The sequence below is a fragment of the Sorex araneus genome, chromosome 1, assembly GCF_027595985.1.
Source record: "Sorex araneus isolate mSorAra2 chromosome 1, mSorAra2.pri, whole genome shotgun sequence".
Taxonomy (NCBI): domain Eukaryota; kingdom Metazoa; phylum Chordata; class Mammalia; order Eulipotyphla; family Soricidae; genus Sorex; species Sorex araneus.
In genome coordinates, this window is record NC_073302.1 from 79,934,418 (window position 1) to 79,953,439 (window position 19,022).

At 36.7% G+C, this 19,022-nt stretch overlaps 1 protein-coding gene across 4 annotated transcripts in view; it reads right to left on the reverse strand.

The window, feature by feature from the left end:
* The window catches only part of NTRK2 (neurotrophic receptor tyrosine kinase 2), a 398,774-nt gene that overhangs the window by 170,367 nt on the left and 209,385 nt on the right, over nt 1-19,022 (reverse strand). The window contains exon 14 of one of the 4 annotated variants that reach the window (XM_055135656.1): nt 1,330-18,053. The exons of the other annotated variants lie outside the window; for them this stretch is intronic. Coding sequence (XP_054991631.1) covers nt 18,025-18,053 — 29 coding nt within the window. The 3' untranslated portion in view covers nt 1,330-18,024. Of the gene's footprint in view, nt 1-1,329; nt 18,054-19,022 lie in introns of those variants that run through there. 4 annotated transcript variants of the gene reach the window in all.

The window sequence follows — 19,022 nt, forward strand, 5'->3', positions numbered from 1 at the left end:
AATGGGCCAGTAGATTCAGGTCTGTCCCCATTCCCTAGGTGTTTCTGTAGGGTTAGTGGTCAGATGCTGGTTGCAAGTATTAGAGGCAGAGGCCACAGGTGGCTTTGAGACCAGAGAACTTGGTTTGAATTTTGTATCTGCCACGTGCTCTTGGACTTTCAGTCTTGAATTCTTACTTTCCTCATTCAAAAGTAATTTATGTGAGATAAAAGTATGGGCTAACACTAACATAAGGTAAATATTAAAAATTTAAAATCTAAAATTTTCTTTCCCTTATACCTCTCCCTTACCTTTCCCTTATCTGTTCTCAAAGCAACTAAACCCTGCCTATGTTCATCTCTGATGTATGAACCCAAGAATAACACCTTCTTCTGCTTTCTTTGTCTTGCCTGTTGTTCAGATTATTACTAATTGTAAAGTAATGAGGCTAAATAAGTTATGTTTTCTGTGATTGTCAAGAAGCCATATATCCTAAAAAAACGGTTTTTGTCACTTTTCGTAAAATGTATTATATTTAAATCTTAAATAGGACACAAAAAACAATCATATGTCTTTCTGTTCCCCATAAAATCAAGAAAGTATTTTGTGACCTCAAGTTACATTAACAAATGTCCCCTCACAGAAAACAATATCTACAGTAAAAGACATTGGCTTGGTCCTTCAACAGTTTCCCAATTAAAGATATTTTAATTAAAGATATTTTCTCTTAATGTCAAAGTCAGAAAGTAGAAATTGGTGACAACTACATGATATCTCTGGAAAACTGGTCATGGGCAGAAAGAGAAACAGCATCATGGATTCACTCTGGACTCTATACTGGAGCTTATCATTGACATGTGTAATCTTGCTGCGTGAAGAATACTTATATAGTTCACAGGTCAAGCTCCAAAGAGACTGTCATGTATTCTGTAAGAAAGAATTCCCAAGCAGTGCTCTTGGGGTCTTAGGGCCAAACAGGTCACTGCTAGGTCCTAGTGATGGGCCCTGCTTAGATTCAGCCATGCTTTGAGGACACTTGGTCCCCTCTGCAGTTCTCTGGGCTCAAGCAGTGATGAGGTTAGAACCCAGGGCCTAGAAAATATAATGTGAGTCTATCCTGAGCTATATCCCAGGAACTGTTATATTACTATTATTATTATTATTAATTATTCATATCAGATCATGTCCTCGTGAACCTCACGTCATTGGCTAGAAGGCTTTTACCAGCTCTCATAAACAATGCAAGAAGAACATTTTTAAATCCCTTTGACAGAAAGAAAATATCTCCTGGGAGGGGGGTATCTTAATTTATTGCTGCCATTTAAAAATGAATAGGTCCCCAGGTCTTTGGCATCTATTGTCCTGATTCACCCCACAGGGGAGGAATGCAGGATGATGGAAGATAATCTTAAATCAATCTTTAAAAATTCCTTGTGATAAGCTAAGCTAGGGAAAGTGCCTAATTTAAGGAGATCATAAAAAAAAAAAAACAGATCACTGGGTTAGGAAATATACTTGGGCATTTGTAAGTACCTCTTTCACTTCTTGAAATATATTAAAATAAACTACAAAAAAAATAAAGAAGAACTAGAAGTCAATTTTATTTTAGATGAACCACATACCTTCCGCCCAAGCAAAATTTATTTTCAGGAAGAGTCCAAGCCCACGCAGAATCTTCACCTTTTGTTCATCACTACTTTTACCCTCAGTTTAGACAGAAACTGATACTAATGTTTTTCATTAAGTCAGTTGGAAAAAAAATTGCTTACCAGGTTTTACTCCTTCATCAGTCTGGCTAATTACACCCATTCACTGTTCCTTTCACACAGAGATTTCAAATTCCAGCTCTGAAAGACACACACCACCCAAAAGAAGTCTGCTTCCTCCTTCACTGTCCTTTTTATGCTATCATTGAGAAATACTTGGTGGTCCAAGAAACACAGCTCAGCATAACCAAGAAGTGAGAACTGACTTCAGGCTGATGAGTAGCATGGGCAGGCCAGAAGCCTGAGACAAAGTTAATGGGAAACAGTGCAGAGAGATGCAGCCCATCAGGAAAGGCTCTGAGCCTACAGACTTTAGTGACAATCTTAAAACATCTGTCTCTTGGGACTCAAAGTACAGTACAGCAGGTAGAGCGCTTGTTTTGCATGCTGTCAATTTGCATTCCATCTTGGAATTCCATACAGTTCCCGAGTCCCACCAGAAGTGATTCCTGAGTGTAGAGCCAGGAGTAATCTCTTAGCACTGCTGGGTGTGACCCCCAAAATAAACAAACAAGAAGTCTATCTGTCTCTGTGCAGTGATATAACAAAAGTAGATAGAGCATAGATTACTGAGGTATTGCTAAAAGTGTCTGAAGTAACAAGTTGAAGTAGCACTATATTTTGGAGATGACAAAATTGTCTTGAGCACCAAGTCTTGTCTGTGTTCAAGGAGCAATTAAATTTCTTTGACTGATCAAATGTTGCCCATGAGGAGGTTAGTGAACCAACAACTTGAAAAATTTAGGAAACAACTTTCTAAGGATCAGGAGACCAAAATGAAATTTCACTTTTAATGTAAAAGATTATAATGCAACTTTAAACTCAATAATATTATTATTGGGGCAGAGTAATAATATAGAGTGTAGGGCTTTTGCCTTGTATGCAGCCAACCCAGGTTTAATCACCGGCATCCCACATGGTCCCCTGAGCACCATCAGGAGTGACCACTGAGTGCAGAACCAGGAGTAAGCCCTGAGCACTGCTGCATGTGGCCCCAAATCAAACAAACAACAAAAATAAAGTATTATAATCTTAAGTTTTCTCCCTGTAGGAGTCTCTTTGATGTGGTTACATACCTCTACAAAGTAGAGTGTTGACAAGCCAAAATCCTATTTCTCATCTAGTGTGTTCTAAATTCTTGAAGATCTAATCTTCCTTGCTAATTATCAAAAAAGCAAGACTGCTCTTGGAAACCCATTTTGAAGTCTACAAACTTGACTTTTGTAGACCTCATAGGAAATATCTCTTCCTGACACCTTTTCTTCCAAAGTTGCCCAAACTAGCTTTGTTTATTGCTTCAGTTTAGGGCTTTCATGTGTATTTGACATTCTGCTTCTCAGGATTGCTAAAAGCAAAAGAAGAAAATAACTTCTGCTACAAGTTCAATTCACACGTTCAATTTATTGCAGCACAAAGAGCACCAGATGTAGTTCACATTTAAATGGTGTCTCTAATACAAATATCTAGGGGCTGTTGAAGTTGTGTATGTGTGTAACAGTCATTCTTTAAAGAGCCACTATTAGCTAGAGATCATGTTTCAGTATTTTGACCTAACTATTAAGAACTCAATTTCCTTTCAATAATTTGTCATTTGACTCTCATTTTCAAGGGATAATTAGCAAATAGGTTTCTGGCCTTTTAAGGTTCCCAGTCATTGAAGTCATATATAAAACTCCAAATGATTTTTGTTAAAGGAAGCTTAATTAGACGACAGGTTATGGAGCTGAGTCTCGTGAAGAGGGTCCCTCAATGAGTAAAACGTTGATCCAGGCTGAAGTTTTTTTTTCTGTTACCCCAGGCTAATTAGGAGGCAAGAACACACAATTCCCTTCAGTTTCCTTGACTCTTGATCACAATTTTATACACATATACATATGGTGGCCTTGTCATTGATTTTGAGAAGATGCATTAATTTCGGGAAACACAAATAACTATATGGTTGGAAAATATCCCCTTGCCTTGAAATAAGTTATGTAAAGGAAATATTTGCATTCATCAATATTAGCACTAGACACAGTGTAATTACTCTTTGGCATCTGTGAAAAATGAGCTTAACAAATTGTGCAAGGATCATAAGCATATGAGAAGACCACAGTTCACTAAAGACTGAAAATTATACTTTTTCACTGGTTATTTCTGCAAGAGAATGAACTTCCTATATGTGGCAGCAGAGATGCAAATTCAATTTTGAACAAAACTCATACTGTGATATATTATGCTGATGGAGATCCAGCTTCCGTCTAGACAAAATAAAAAATTTTCCCTGTGTTTGGTAAATGTGTGTAACTATGAAAATATGAAGGACAGCTATTTGTCAATATTGGATTCATGTTTTTATCTCCAATTTTTAAAAATGAAATGTTTAGTTGAAAGGTGAACTTTACTTTTGTAGACTTCATATTTTAAAGGGGTTCTTTGAACTTTTGTGAAAATAGAAGGTCCCCTGACTATGTTTGAGTATTTATTGACTCTTTCTTAAATTTTGTTTTCAACTAAGTAGCCTGTCAGGATTTTAAATTATAAGAGAAGGCTTCATTATACAACTAAAAAGAGACACTGTCTGCAGAATGAAATTGAAGTAGTTATGATAGTTTAGTAATTTATTTGGTTTATTGGTTTTTCTGACCAATATTAATTATGTCAAAGAAAGACGAAGGAGAATTTATTATGTAATGAAATCCAATTTGAACACTTTTTATTGGGATATGTTGATTCAATCATTTCTTTATTTTCAGTCCCATGATCTTGTCTTACATTATTTTGTAAAGATTAAATCACTTAAGATGAAAATTTCAACAAAAAGTTAAGAATTTGTGGAAAAGAATAAAATAATTTTTCAATAAAGTACTCATACTGTGATAAAACTATATTCATTGCAACAATTTTGTGTTATGATAGCTCTTTTGTCTTAAAGATGAAATTAACTGAGTAAATTTGAATTTAACTTTTCTTTGTAACCATGTGCAGCAACTGCAGTTTTTTTTAGTTTCTAATCAGTGCAGGCAAGAAGGTAGGGGTTCCCAGGTAACATACAGTGAGAAAAACATTGTCTGAAACCTATAATCAGCCTAAAGGCATGAAGTACATTTCCACAAAAGACCCATCTCAGGAGCCATTGAGATGCAAAATTTCATTCTAGGGACAGGGATGGTGGCAAAGGTGGTGCTAAAAATATCACAAGACCATCAAGAGCTAGAGCTCCAATCTCTACTAGCCCTTGGCAACATTCTAACAGTAGATTTGGGGGCAGACAAGTTGACTAAAACCATCTGTAAGTGAACTTGGTAGAGGAAAGATGCCCTTTTGGCTTGCGTCTGACTGAGAAGGGGACTTTCCTGTGTCAGGGCACATTTCACAGTCTGAGAAGGCTGTGTTATCTTGAACACATCTTTATTTTCCCTTTCCTCTCTTTATTTCCCATATAAACACGTTTTACTTCACCATCAGTCTCTCTGGCATTTCTATTCTTGATTCTTTTTGGTTTTTAGGCCACACCCAGAGATGCTCAGGGGTTACTCCTGTCTCTACCTCAAAGAATTACTCCTGGTAGTACTTGGGTACCATATGGGGATAGAAATCAGGTTGGCCAAGTGCAAGGCAAGCACTCTCTCCAGACCACCCTGAATTTCTTTTCTGTGAAGTGAAGCTGTTGGACCCCAGAAAGCCTGGGTAAGATTTAGGACTAACTTAAAGTAAAGTAACAACAAAGGACCAAAGGCAACACAATGAGAAAACTGATCCTCATAATTGAGTCGGGGGGGGGGGGGGAAAGTGGCTTTTCTTTCCTGCAAAGAGCAATTCCTCACTGCAGCCTGGTTTTATACTTCCCCAGATAACTGAGGTGGATACAGTAGTAGATGCCCATCTCCAAGCTGCTGCCTGCCCCCTTCACACTGTCACAAGCTTCCTAGGGAACCTCTTCTTACCAGCAACATAGTCAAATTCTTAGATTGATTTTTCTAAAGAATAACTGTAAGTATTGAGTCTAATCTGATCCATTTTGTGCTTTCTCCATTTTGTTGATTATATGGGTTTCAAATTTGTCAAATTAAACTGCATTCTTTTTTTTCTTAAAATAGAATTTTGTATTTTTGTATTACTGTTTTTAAGGTATTTGCATAAAAAAGAAATTTCTCTTGTTTTCTAGGCTTGTATCTATTTTGTTATTCATAGTATATTGTTAATACATAATGAAAAAATGGATCATAACCAAAGTTCATTTCCATATTGGGAAATTGGGATTAATGTCTCATAGAGACATGTACTTATAATGAGAACACTATACCTTGAATGCTATTGCTATCCTACTTTATTTAAAATCACAGCTGCTGGGCCTAAACAATCAAAAGCAAAGATTTCCGTATTTAGAGACCCAAGGAGTTGTTTGCTGATATGAGAAAGAAGACAAATGTCAATCAAGGAGGGATTCTCAATAAAAACGTAACAGCAATGAAGATATCAGCCAGTCCCTAAAGCACCTAACAGCATCTCACCCTACTCTATGATCCCTCAGAACGAGAAACTTCCACAGTGGGTTTGGTCTGGAGGAAGGAGTCTCAAATTTTGACATGCATCAGAAATATCAGGCCTCACCTTTACTGACTTCAAATATAGAAATGCAGAAACTGGATTGGATTCTTAGTGTTTTCTTATATATCCTCTCACTTTCCTTTGGATGCATGCATGTACACACACATACACACACATACACACACGCACACATGCACACATAACAATTCCACCACCATGACTGATAACAACAATGATTTCAAGTACAAAAGCTTTTGTTTGATGATGGCTGTCAATAGATGCCTAACCTAAGACTCAGAATTAGGTTCTGAGTCTTCCAATAGTGCTGTCACAATTTTGCTGGGCAATCTTCACAATTTGAAAAGAAAAAGACTGTGTAAAATATCAAACAGAAAGTGATAAGTAACATTTCCATCACCTTCTAAAGCTATATAGCTGCTCTCCACCGCAGGCAAACACTCCGGTTTTCAGTCTTCATTGTTTGAAATTATTGTCTATGTTGTCTGTTATTTTATCCTCAGCTGTTTAGAATGTAAAAATTGCTTTTAAGATATTAGAAAGAACTTTAGGATGTAAGCTATGGAAAAAATGAAAAAGCTGCAGCTATATTACCATAACAGTTAAATTTAATTTCCAATGTAAATTGCTTTAAATCTTTTGGGAAACAATGTGTGTGTGTGGAGGGGGGCTGCTGGGGGAAGCAGGAAGTATAAAATAAACTGGCTAAATGGAATGATTTATCTCAGGTGCAGGATAAAATAAAGAATCACACACACATATAAGGCCAAAGGAATAATTGGCCAATGGCAAGAGAAGCTCCATGTTGGCCTGCAGATTGAGTTTACCAATCAAAATGCATGCCTAGAAATGCTCAGGGGACCACATGAGGCACCAGGGATCAAAACCATGTTGGCCACATGCAAGGTCAGTGCTCTATCTGCTACACTATCTCTCCAGCTTCCAATCGTACTATAGCTTTGAGAAGAAAATACATCTCTCTTTTTGTTTGATTGGGGTTTTCTTTTGTCTTTTGGGAGCTTCACATGATCAATGGTACCATATATGGTCCCCTGAGCACTATAAGGACTGACCCTTCAAAGCAGAATTAAGAGTAAGTCCTGAGCACTGGCACATGTGCCCCTCACCCTCAAGACAAAAGGCAGTCTAACAAAACAGATGTATTTTTTCTCAAAGCTATAGAAGATTTGGAGCTGGAGAAATAGTGTAGCAGGTAGAGTGCTCACCTTGCATGTGATTGACATGGGTTTGATCTCTGGAACCACATATGGTTCTTTGAGCATTGCCAGGAGTGATCCATGAGTGCAGAGCCAGGAGTAAGTCCTGAGCACATCCAGGCAAGCAAACATGTATAGTAAGACTGTAAGCACAATAGGGATGAATTATCATTCAGTTATTCGCCAATTTTTATTATGCATCTTCAACATTATGAGCACTGTTTTAGGAGTTGAAAATGCCAATGCACTTGTTTTTCTATTTAAGAGTCAATGATTGGGAAGTTAAAAATTGTCAATAAGCAAAATTTCTATCAGTGATTTTCAATATCATTCAACAGCTATTGAATTCCCTAGTTAGATGTGACCACCTGATCACATACATTCATCAGTCAACAGAGACAATGATTATATTCAATAAGCCTAATCTAAACTTTTATCCCTCTATTCAGTCCGATCCTCGAGTTTTGATGTTAAACATTTTCAACAAATTTTCACCTGTCTTATTACTCAGAGATTTGTTTAATTTCATTTCATTGGGGACATTTTTCCATACTGGCCAATGACCCTCATATACAAAAACACACAAGTCCCATTCCAAGGGAGGCAAAATACTCAATGTTTTCTCTCCTTGTGAATATAAAAGCCATTTTCCCCTGCAATCCTATTTTGGTTAACTGTTTCGTGTGCTTAGCGGATGCTTCACAAATCTGAAGGGTGTCCCAAGTTCTGCAGCTCTGACTTAATGTTTGATGATGATACAGGGGGCCTGCAAGTTCTTAATAAACAAGATCTGACTTAAGTGAAGATCATTAGCCACACAGGTGAAGGGTGGATGGGATGGAAGGTATACTGGGGTTCTTGGTAGTGGAACATGTGCACTGGTGAAGGGATGGGGGTATGATCATTGCATGACTGAGACTTAAACCTGAAAGCTTTGTAACTTTTTTCATGGTGATTCAATAAAAAATAAATAAATAAACAAGATCTTCATTTGCCAACATAACTTTGAAATGCAATGAAATGATTCATGCCTCAAATTATAATCTTTTATAAATTATCAATATTACTAAGAGAATAAATAATGAATTAAGCTATAATTTATTAATTTTGCCATTCTAACTCATCTGGTATAATCAAATCTGAAGAAGATTGCTTTGGGACACTACGTACCATTGGGGGACTACATACCATTCTAATTACTAAAGACAAATAAGAGATACTGATCCCATATGTGGGTGTGTGTAAGCAAATGAGTGTAAGACAAAGTGCTAAAAACATCAGCTACTTAGGGCCAGACAGTACAGCAGCTAGGGTGCTTCTCTTGCTCATGGTAACCCAGGTTTGATCCCTGGTATCCCATATGATCCCCTGAACCCACCAGGAGTGATTTCTGAGGACAGAGCTAGGAGCAACCCCTGAGCATCACTGGGTGTGGTTCAAAAATAAAAAAAATAAAAATAAAACCATCAGCTACTTGATGTTCCCTGGAGCAATGATGCTCCTGATTCATTCTCTCCCATACTTCTTTCCAACAAAGGAAATGCCACTTAGCAATGTTGACTCGTATTTTTTTAATACAAGAACTTCCAAAGGCTAAATATCTATAAGCATCCATCTTGAGCACTCTTAAACATGCAGTTTGGAAACATAATCCTTTGCATGGAAAATAAAATGATATGTCTAAAGAGTGATTTGTATGTCCCCAGACTGCTTATGATTCTGGCATAGAAAGTCAATGCTCATGGAATGGTTAGTGGGAATGCATTGCAAGCTTCATTTTCTGTCTCCTTGGAACAGCCTGAGCAACTACAGGCGTGGGGTCCCTCAGCATGTCAACTTTCACTTGAATGCATGTGACCTTTTTTGAAGTCTTTGGAAAGAAGATCAAGTTAACTTTTAAAAGATTATAGAGCTGATTTCATTAAAGAAAAAATCAAGGGTCTACTCATTCATTGATGGTGGGAATGCTGACTGATTGAGCTTCTTTAGAAAACAGTATGGATATCCCTCAAAAAACTAGAAATTGAGCTTCCATATGAGCAGCAATACCGGTTCTGCAAATATACCCTAGGGGTCCAAAAACACACAGCAGAAACACCATCTGCACTTCTATGTTCATTGCAATACTATTCATAATAGCCAGTATATGGAAGCAAGATTGACTGAGAACTGATGACTGGATAAAGAAATTATGTTGCATCTACACAATGGAATACTATGCAGCTGTTAGGAAAAATGAGGTCATGAAACTTGCCTATAAATAGATGGACTTGGAGAATATCATGCTGAGTGAAATGAGTCAGAAGAAGAGGGACAAATATAGAAGAACTGCATTTATTTGTGAGATATAAAAAAAAGTATGCAACTAATATCCAAGGTCAAGGAAAATGGGCCAGAAAGATTGGCCAATGGTGTGGTTGGAAATTACCACAAAAGGTGTGGGAGTGGAGGTTAGTTAAGATAGAGGAGAATTCAGTATAACAATAATAATTAGAAATTATGACTATGGACAAGAACTGAGTCTTGGAAGTAGGTAAAGGGATATACATAATACCCTTTCAGCATCTGTATTGCAGACCATAATGCCTAAAATGAGAAGAGGAGAGAGAGGGAGAGAGAGAGAGAGAGAGAGAGGGAGAGAGAGAGAGAGAAGAAAGTCCCTGCCACAGGAGTAGGCAGGGGTCAGGGAGTTGGTTGGGGGCTGGGTGGGAAGCTGGACACTGGTGCTGGGAAACTACACTGATGGAGGGATGGGTGTTGGGACATTGTGTATAACTGAGACCCAACCATGAACAGCTTTGTAATGCTCTATCTCACAGTGATGTAATTAAATTTTAAAAAATTAAATCAAGGGTCCAATGATACCAGATGGTTTTTCTAGAAATTTCTAATATAAAACCACGGAGCCATGACTAGGGAGATAGCACAAAGGGGTCCAGGGATATAGCTCATTCCCTGCAACTGCATAACTCCCAGGAACCACATGTTTCATCTCTGGTAGCCCCAAGCACCCCAGGGGTCCTGAGCACTTCTGGGATTTCTCTAAAATGAAAAACAAAAACAAAGACTCACTAGCTCTCTGCCAAAGGAAGAAGACTTTCAGAAATAGTTGTTATTGTTTGGAACAAGAAAAAGGGAATTTTACATCCATTATATTAGCAAAAATTAAAGATTAAATATTAATCTTCATGAATGTGTTAATTAGGTCAATATTTTAGGTGTTGACTTCATAAAAAAAACTTCATTACTGCCCCCCCACACACACACACCGTGGGCCATTTTTTGTTCTTCTGTTACAAATGGGTCAAGGGCTGGCTACTCCTTTCTCTTCCGGTGTGTCACACTAGTATTTGGCATTCACAACTTCCACGTTTGAAGGTGAGCGTGTTCATCATACCTTGGTTAACTATCTGAAGAGAACAATAAGCCAACTCTTCTTTCAGTGATAGAAAATTGTCATACCATATTTTTGGAGAAGGCAAAACACACTAGAATACAAGAGCCCTAGACTTTCAGAAGCTTATGAAGGCCTGAGACTAGAACACTCCCTCATAGGAGGATGAATGTGGAATTTGGGTTGTTATTTTTCCTTCTAGTCACTCTGTACTCCAGCTTTCTCATCTATAAAACAGAGTAATAATAGCTGTCTGCAGCACAGTTAAGCATTTTGTAATCTGAAAATTTAAGTCATAGAAACTATTGAATAAAATTCATTCTATATTGGTTGTTCATAAATATAGGATGCAGATATTAACAAAAAAAATCAGTGGATGGAATCAAAGGCTAGACTTAAATGAAGCCAAATAAGATGGAATATTTTTAATTTCAAGTATTTTTAGCTTTAATTCACAAGTGTAATTCAAAAACTCCTCATGCTGGAAGCTAAATTAATAGCTAATTCATTTCTCAAAGCAATTTCACTTATTTTTTAAATTTCACTCCATTTACCCCATACAATTTCTCAGCTTTATTAAGATGGTCCCTTAACCTTCCTAGCCCTTGTATATCTTTCTTTTTTTAAAAAAAAATCTTATTCATTTCCTCTCTCTGGAGGGGTAACATATAAAAAACAAAGAAAATGTAGTGAGCAAATAAATGTGTCTGTGAAGATATATCAGCAGATAACGTAGGATGGTGAAGGCAAAAAGGAGTTGGAAAAATATATATCAGGGCAGATGGGGTGACATGAGAAAGGACTATTAGACAAGTAATGGAAAAAAGGGGAAAAAAACTGGAAGCAAATCAGCCCAGGAGTTAATGCACACACAACTGACATTGAGAAGCCAGAGGTTTACACTGGACCCAGGCCAGAAGAGACTGACTTGAGGGTTGGCTTAGGGTAAGGGAGTAAGGGCCTTTCCTATGACGGAATTTAAGGGTACACTCCAAATTCAATAATTTACACTATTTAATAAAATAGTGTAAAAATTATTGCAATTAGTGTAAAAATTATTTTAATAATATAGTGTAAAACTTTAAAAAAATAAAAATTATTGCAAACATTTGTAATGTAAAGGGTTGGGATTTAAAATTAAATAGGACATGATTCTGAGCTTTAAGGTTCATCTCGCCCTAATCCTAGTATTCTTGATCTTGAATCACTGTATCACTGTCATCCCCCTGTTGCTCATGGACTTACTCGAGCAGGCACCAGTAATGTCTCCATTGTGAGACTTGTTGTTGCGTTTTTGGGCATATTGAATATGCCATAGGAGCTTTCCAGGCTCTGCTGTGCGGGCTGGATACTCTCGGTAGCTTGTGGGACTTTCCGAGAGGGAGAGAGGAGTCGAAGCCTGGTAGGCCGTGTGCAAGGCAAATGCCCTACCAGCTTTTGATATGTTCTTTGTGTTCTGTATGAATAGTTGCTTTTCAAATTATTGTTTAAGATATTGTTTAATTTGAAAAATTGTTGTCTATATTATTGGTGTCCCTTAAGTACTGTACTGAGTGAGGGTCTTATTTGCCATAGAAACTGTTCCCAACCCTATCTGCCAGCCCAGAATGCCTGGTCTAAGCTAAATAGCAAAAATTGATGATTTTTTTCCTAGATTTAAAAAATCTAGACATTATCTTGAGGAAATTTTGTAGGATTTTAGGAATCCCCAAAAGAATTATATTCTAAAGTTATAAATTATATTCTAAAATCTATGTAAGAATAATGTGGCAAAAAGTAGGCAATAAGGAACATAGATTTTACACTCTTGTCTTCATCGGTCCACACATTCATTTCTGAATGGCTGGTCGTGGGACAAATTCCAATATAACAAATCTCACTACCTTGAGCAGATCTATACTATAAAGGTCAAGCTTCAATGATCACTCATACATATATCTGGACAAGCCCTGGATTTTCTGTACATAGTAAAAATAATATAGAATGTTCTAGGTCCACTCTCATCTTCACATATGAGAGAAGCTAATAAAGTTAAATAATATGTAGCCATCATCAATGACCACCTCCTGTCTATTACCTTAAATATTGGAGTGCAGTATAAATAAGTGCTATAAGGCAAAAGGGCCCAGTAGCAAAAGGAAGGCTCATGGTCGAAAATTTAGGAATTTTTAGGGAGTGTACACAAGTCTATAGAATAATTAGTCAGAGAATTATAAGCTTATTTTTTCTGCAACCTAGTGATAATCTTCTCATTCCAAAGATTCAGAGTTCAGGAATGTAAGATAGATATCTCACTAATAAAAGGAGTGCATTCCTCTTCCAAAACCAATGTTGATAAAGTGTATCTAGGGATCAAAAACCCACTAAAGTCTTATACATAAATAAATGAATTCCATTAAGAACTTATTAAGAAGAAAATCCAAAAACTGATAGTACTTGGGAAAGCAAAATTAGTTCTCTAGAGAGGGTTAGAGTAGTGATATGATTCATTTTTTTTCTTGGATATTAGGCATGGCATTAATGTGGCTAGGGTCTAGAAAGAAATATGGTCATTAGCATCATGATAATGATGAGAGAAAATGAGGAAGAATGATAAAAATGAGTAGATGCATCTGTATTTATGGGTCAGAGACAATAAAGTCAAGATTAAGAAAATGTGAGGCAGTCCAGTTGGCTCTATTAGCAGAAAGTAGAAACATGACTCAGTCTCAGGCACCAGCTAGTTCCTCTCTGCTTTGTTGCAACAGAATGAAGACTATATTTTACCTGCAGAAAGTAAAAATATCTTCTAAGGCAAAGGTACAGACGTCTGAAAGTCCATCTTCTTACAGGGAAAGAACTCAGGCGATAGTCTGCTCATTTTATAAATAAGCATATTATACCATCTCCTCTAAAAAATTCATTTCCTAACAGAAAACTTGCTCTTTTTATATAGTTAAGTCATTTAAGATTTTAATCATGTCTATATGTATCAACCACTTTATTGAAATGTTAAGAATTACACTTAGTGTAAATGCCACAAGTATCTAATAATGACCTTTGTTCCCTTAATGCACCCAAAACAATAAATGGTATGTTAACTAAACATGTTTAAAAAATCATATCAAACAAATGCTGGTGTCTATTCATAGCATATAGAGTAACCGATGAGAATAATATAAATACTAGGCAATGCCATTTCTATATTGAATTCTCCCTCTTACTCTTTTTGATACAAAACACGCATGTAATCATTTTAAAACTATAGAAATTTTAGCTGGAACAATAGTATAGTGGGTAGGGTGCTTGCCTTTCATGCAGCATGCCACGTTTGATCCTATCATCCTGTTTTATCCCACGAGCACTGCCAGGAGTAAATCCTGAGTGCTGAGCCAGGAGTAACCCCTAAGCATAACTGGGTGTGCTATCCCCCCAAAATAAAAATGCTATAATGATTTTTTTGTACAGAAATCAATTTTAAAGTCTATAAATCTTAATATATATTAGAATTACAGATGAGTTTATGTTTAATCTTTTTTATTTTTCTAAATTTTCTACTGTAATTCTTCCATGTTTAGTTTAAAGTATTTATTCAGGGTATCTGTCCTTCTAGTCCCAGTAATCACTGTAGCAAAAACATTCCCTTCTTTTCCTTTATGCAATAAATACTGTCTTCTACTTTCCCCTCTGTAAAGGAGCCCAGACACTCCTAAATACATAGTATACTGTGAGCAAAGGGAAACAGGCTCAGACAGAGGGCAGATCTATTATCTATCTTGAGGTGCATCTTTCACCTGCACTACAGAGCTGAACCTGAACACAGAAATCTTCTGTCCTTGGTTATTAACTTGAACTAAGAACTACAGTTAATCATGGAACAAGGCAGGGGTTCAGACATCCACACCTCATCCAGTAAAGAATTTGCATAAAATTTCTGGCTCTCTCAAGCCTGCTGTTGATCTCGAAGTCCTGCCAATAGCAATTAATTAATACATAATTCGTGTGTCATATGTATTAGATACTATAATATTTCCATAAATTAAGTCAGATCAAAGAGAATGTTATTAACAATATTTTAAACAGAGAAACTTAGTTTGTAGTATTTTCAACTGCAGAGTTCAAGGGTCAACTCTATATTTATTTTTAAAAGTCTGTTTGAATGTTGACCCACGTAGATCAAAACCATGTTTTTAAAGGGTCAGTCATATTTCTCCTCCCCATTCTTCTCTGTACTTGATGCAGAGAAAATTATTCTCATTTACTTTTCAAGAAAAGTGACAATAACTAAGAAACTAAAACAATATAACACACAATTAGGTACAACACATGAGAACACAAAGGGCACTCCGTCTGGCCACACAAAAAAATGTTAGAATGATGCAATCTAAGAAGTTCAGTCCTGGTGAGCAACCCTTTCAAGCTGGCAGAATTGATAAAGATAGAATAACTGCACTTTCAGAAGGAGGAATGCTGTCACAAGAGCTGCCATAATGGGCTGAGCTTTGCATGCAAGAAAAACTTTCTTTGTGCAATTTCTACTTAACCAAAGGGAGCACCCAACTGTTCAAAGCAGATGTGTAACAGGATCTCCTGAGCAATGCAAGAGTCTCTATCAAACACACTACACTTGTGTTTGCTGAGCTGGTCATGGCTCACATTCTGCTGGCACATGCAAGAGTGGCCAACCGAAACCAAAATGGAGGTTTGATTTGATTAAATTCATTCTGCTGGTACCCATGTTTCAGGACTGAACCTTGGGAAATGCCTACAGCAAGTACATCTTCTGGCATGTTTCTATAATGAGATGACTTGGTGGAATTGGATTGGAAAGTCTGATGTGAGAGAGATGCACAATTCCACCTTGGTCCATGATAGTTGGCCAAGGAGATAAATACAGTTTTCAGAATATCACTGTGAGTGCCTCCCCAGGATAAATTCACTGTAATTTTTCCATTTAGTTGTTCAATGTGGAGCTGGGTTTTTTAAAAACTAGGCCTAGATTTTAAATAATTAATTGGTTGTCATGTCTTTTTTGATAATATTATCCAATGGTCAAATGTATTTTGTTTTACTTAGTTGTACACATGTTTGAAAATTGGTATACTAACAAAATATTAATCTAAAAATGGTTTATAATGTATTAACATATATTAAATGTAGTTATGAAGCAGTTACTCATTTCCTTTTTTGTAAGGAAGTGAAGTTGCTTTTTAAAGGCATTATTTGATAGTTTCTTACAGCCTTCTCCAAAATTAAAATAGATAATATAATATCAACCTGTTTTACTAGCAGTAGGTAACTATGGAAACCAGAGGGAGAAAGACTTGGGACCCAGCCCTAAACAATCAGATCAATGTGCAAGACTTCTGCAAGTTGTCAAATTACTGAGCCCCAAATGAAGCAGTTCTAAAGATCCTAGAGTGTCTGCATTTTCATTCTCCTAACAAACATGTTGGACAGAATGGACTTGGATTGTTTTGAAAACGTGTGATCTGGCCTTCAAAGTAATTATTTGTCCAATAAAAAATTTAGAGGGAAATGCAGTTTTGAAAGACAAAAGCAATAGGGAAAGAACAGAGGGCAGTGCTAACATAATTGTTTCTGTCACTATAGCACTGTTGTCTTGTTGTTCATTGATTTGCTCGAATGGGCACCAGTAACATCTCCATTGTGAGACTTGTTGTTACTGTTTTTGGCATATCGAAAATGCCACGGGTAGCTTGCCAGGCTCTGCCATGCAGGCAGGATACTCTCGGTAGCTTGCCAGGCTCTCCGAGAGAGACGGAGGAATTGAACCCAGTTGGCTGCGTGCAAGGTAAACGTCCTACCTGCTGTGCTATCACTTCGGTTCCATAATTATCTCTACAGTTTTTAATTTTCACCCATGACAATTAAAATGCACTATAGGTTTATGATAGTAAAGAAGTTTGAAAATAACCTTGGATAATTCTCAGGACCCTTTCCTTTGATCTAAAGAACTAGAGTTCTGGATGTTTAGTATTTTTGCTTATGTCTACTTAAAATATCATTGCAAATATGTCCTAAATCTCTGAAATTCTGTGCAAAACATTGCCTCTACCCACTCATTTCCTTGGTAACACAATGAAAGTGCTGGTAAGGAATGTGAAGGGCAGTGGGACTGTCCTCAGTGATCCTTCAACTACTGTAAAATACTCCCTACGTTTATTACATCTTATTATATTAGTCCTAGATAGTCCTTAAATAAGTACGTATCTACAGAATTGCCAGATATTCTTGTATTCGATGGAAAAGCATGTTTGCCCACAGATGAGTTATAATACCTAGAGGTATGCAGACTGCTGAAATCAAGACATAGTCATTTCATCAGAAATGGAATCAACATGGAAAAGAACTCTTAAAATTCACCTGCCTCAGGGAGTTTTCAACCCTAGCTACACAAAGATGGCATGCTTTTCAAACAAATACATACAGTACATATTTAGAGAAAAAATTCTAATTTCATTTAGGCCATAGGTCTAGGACTCTAGCTAAGTTACAAGCCTTCTTCAGGAAAGACACAATTTTAAGAATGACAATCTTTTTCTTCAGGGGAAGCTATAATACATTCCCACCCTTCAAGAAAACACAAGACTGATGATTCGGGAGTTTTGCTGATTAATTATTTTTAGTTCAGGTTTTCCTTCTTTTTTTCAGCTCAGAAGGTATGGTTCCATGTACCCTGTTAAAACCTTTCTCAGCAGTCAAGGAGAATATAGCACAGCTGCCCCTGAGTCGAGTTTGTAAATCCTACTCAGAAACCACCCCACACTGTCAGATGACATGGTTTTCAGACACGTCTAAACAGACTAGTTGAATTAAAGACCAAATCCAGACTTGATGTTGCTGAGCTCATCAGCTCCATCTTGCCATCCTGATTGATCGAGGAGGTGGGTCTATAGTTAAAGTGGCATAGCATTTTGAGGGATTAGTCATTAGAACACACTGCTTTCTCTTTGGAAGGCAACTTCTTGCTTGTCTAGGTTTTGGAAGCTAAGGAGTGACGTCAAGATGTTGTCTGGCCAGAATTTGCAGAGAATCATAGAACTCTTCTCCATCAGGCATGGATTTAGCCTCCTTAGTTCCTGCAGTGACACAGGAGCCTCCAAATACCAAATAATTATCAGGCGATCTTGGGGTAACCTCTGGGCCCTGCAATAAAGTAGACAAACTTGCTATTGGAAAGTGCCCAGGAGCAATTCAGCCCTGTTCAGATTGCTCTAAAAACTTGCAAATGAAAAACTCATGTGACTCCTGATAGTGAAAATGTTTTGTCAGGAGGGGTAAATAATTTAGAATCATTTTTTACTTAAATGATTTTATGAATCATTGAAAGAAACTGGCTTGATTATGCTTCTTGCTTGTTGTTGTTTTTAAAACAAAGACTTGCAAGAGTGGGGGCTATCCCACTCTTGAATATGTCCAAAAGACATGCCACTATTGAATATTATTTTGCATCATGAAGTTTAAAATATAGGGTAGAATCAGTAAATTTTATTAAAAAAGTTGGATTTGGTCCTTCAAAAATGCTTGGTTATGATCTGCTGAGTTTGCCAAAAGATTTACGGACTCCACCCTGTATTTTAAATGTTGGGGAATTCACTTAAAGTAATAAATTTTCTTTTTCTCAGGTAAATTATATGAGACCCATGTTCCAACATGGCATTCACTGCATTATAACATCTTTAGGTTGGCCTGTTTCTCATATTGAACTTTCTCTCCCCTATAGGTAAATTAGGTCTAGAGTCCTTTTCTAAGACGTCTTTTCACAATGCAATTTTACATGAAAATATTATTAACCACTAACTTCTCCAGTAAAATCCAAAATGTAAAGAATTTGAAATTATTTTTACTAAGTTTCTAGTTTCTACGTTGTCACAGTATTATAGGTAATCAATAAATTTTCAATAAACTGAACTTAGATTCTACTATTTTAGTTCAGTGATATAAAATGGCCTCTTCTTTTGTAGGATCACAATTGTATTCTAAACGCAACATATTTTTAAAAGCATGTCCTTTGAAGAAAGAGAATTAAACATGTTGAGTTTTACTTCAAACTTCTGAGAAGTCCAAATAATGGTGGCAGATCATCTACTATTTTACTTTAAGTATATGAAAACA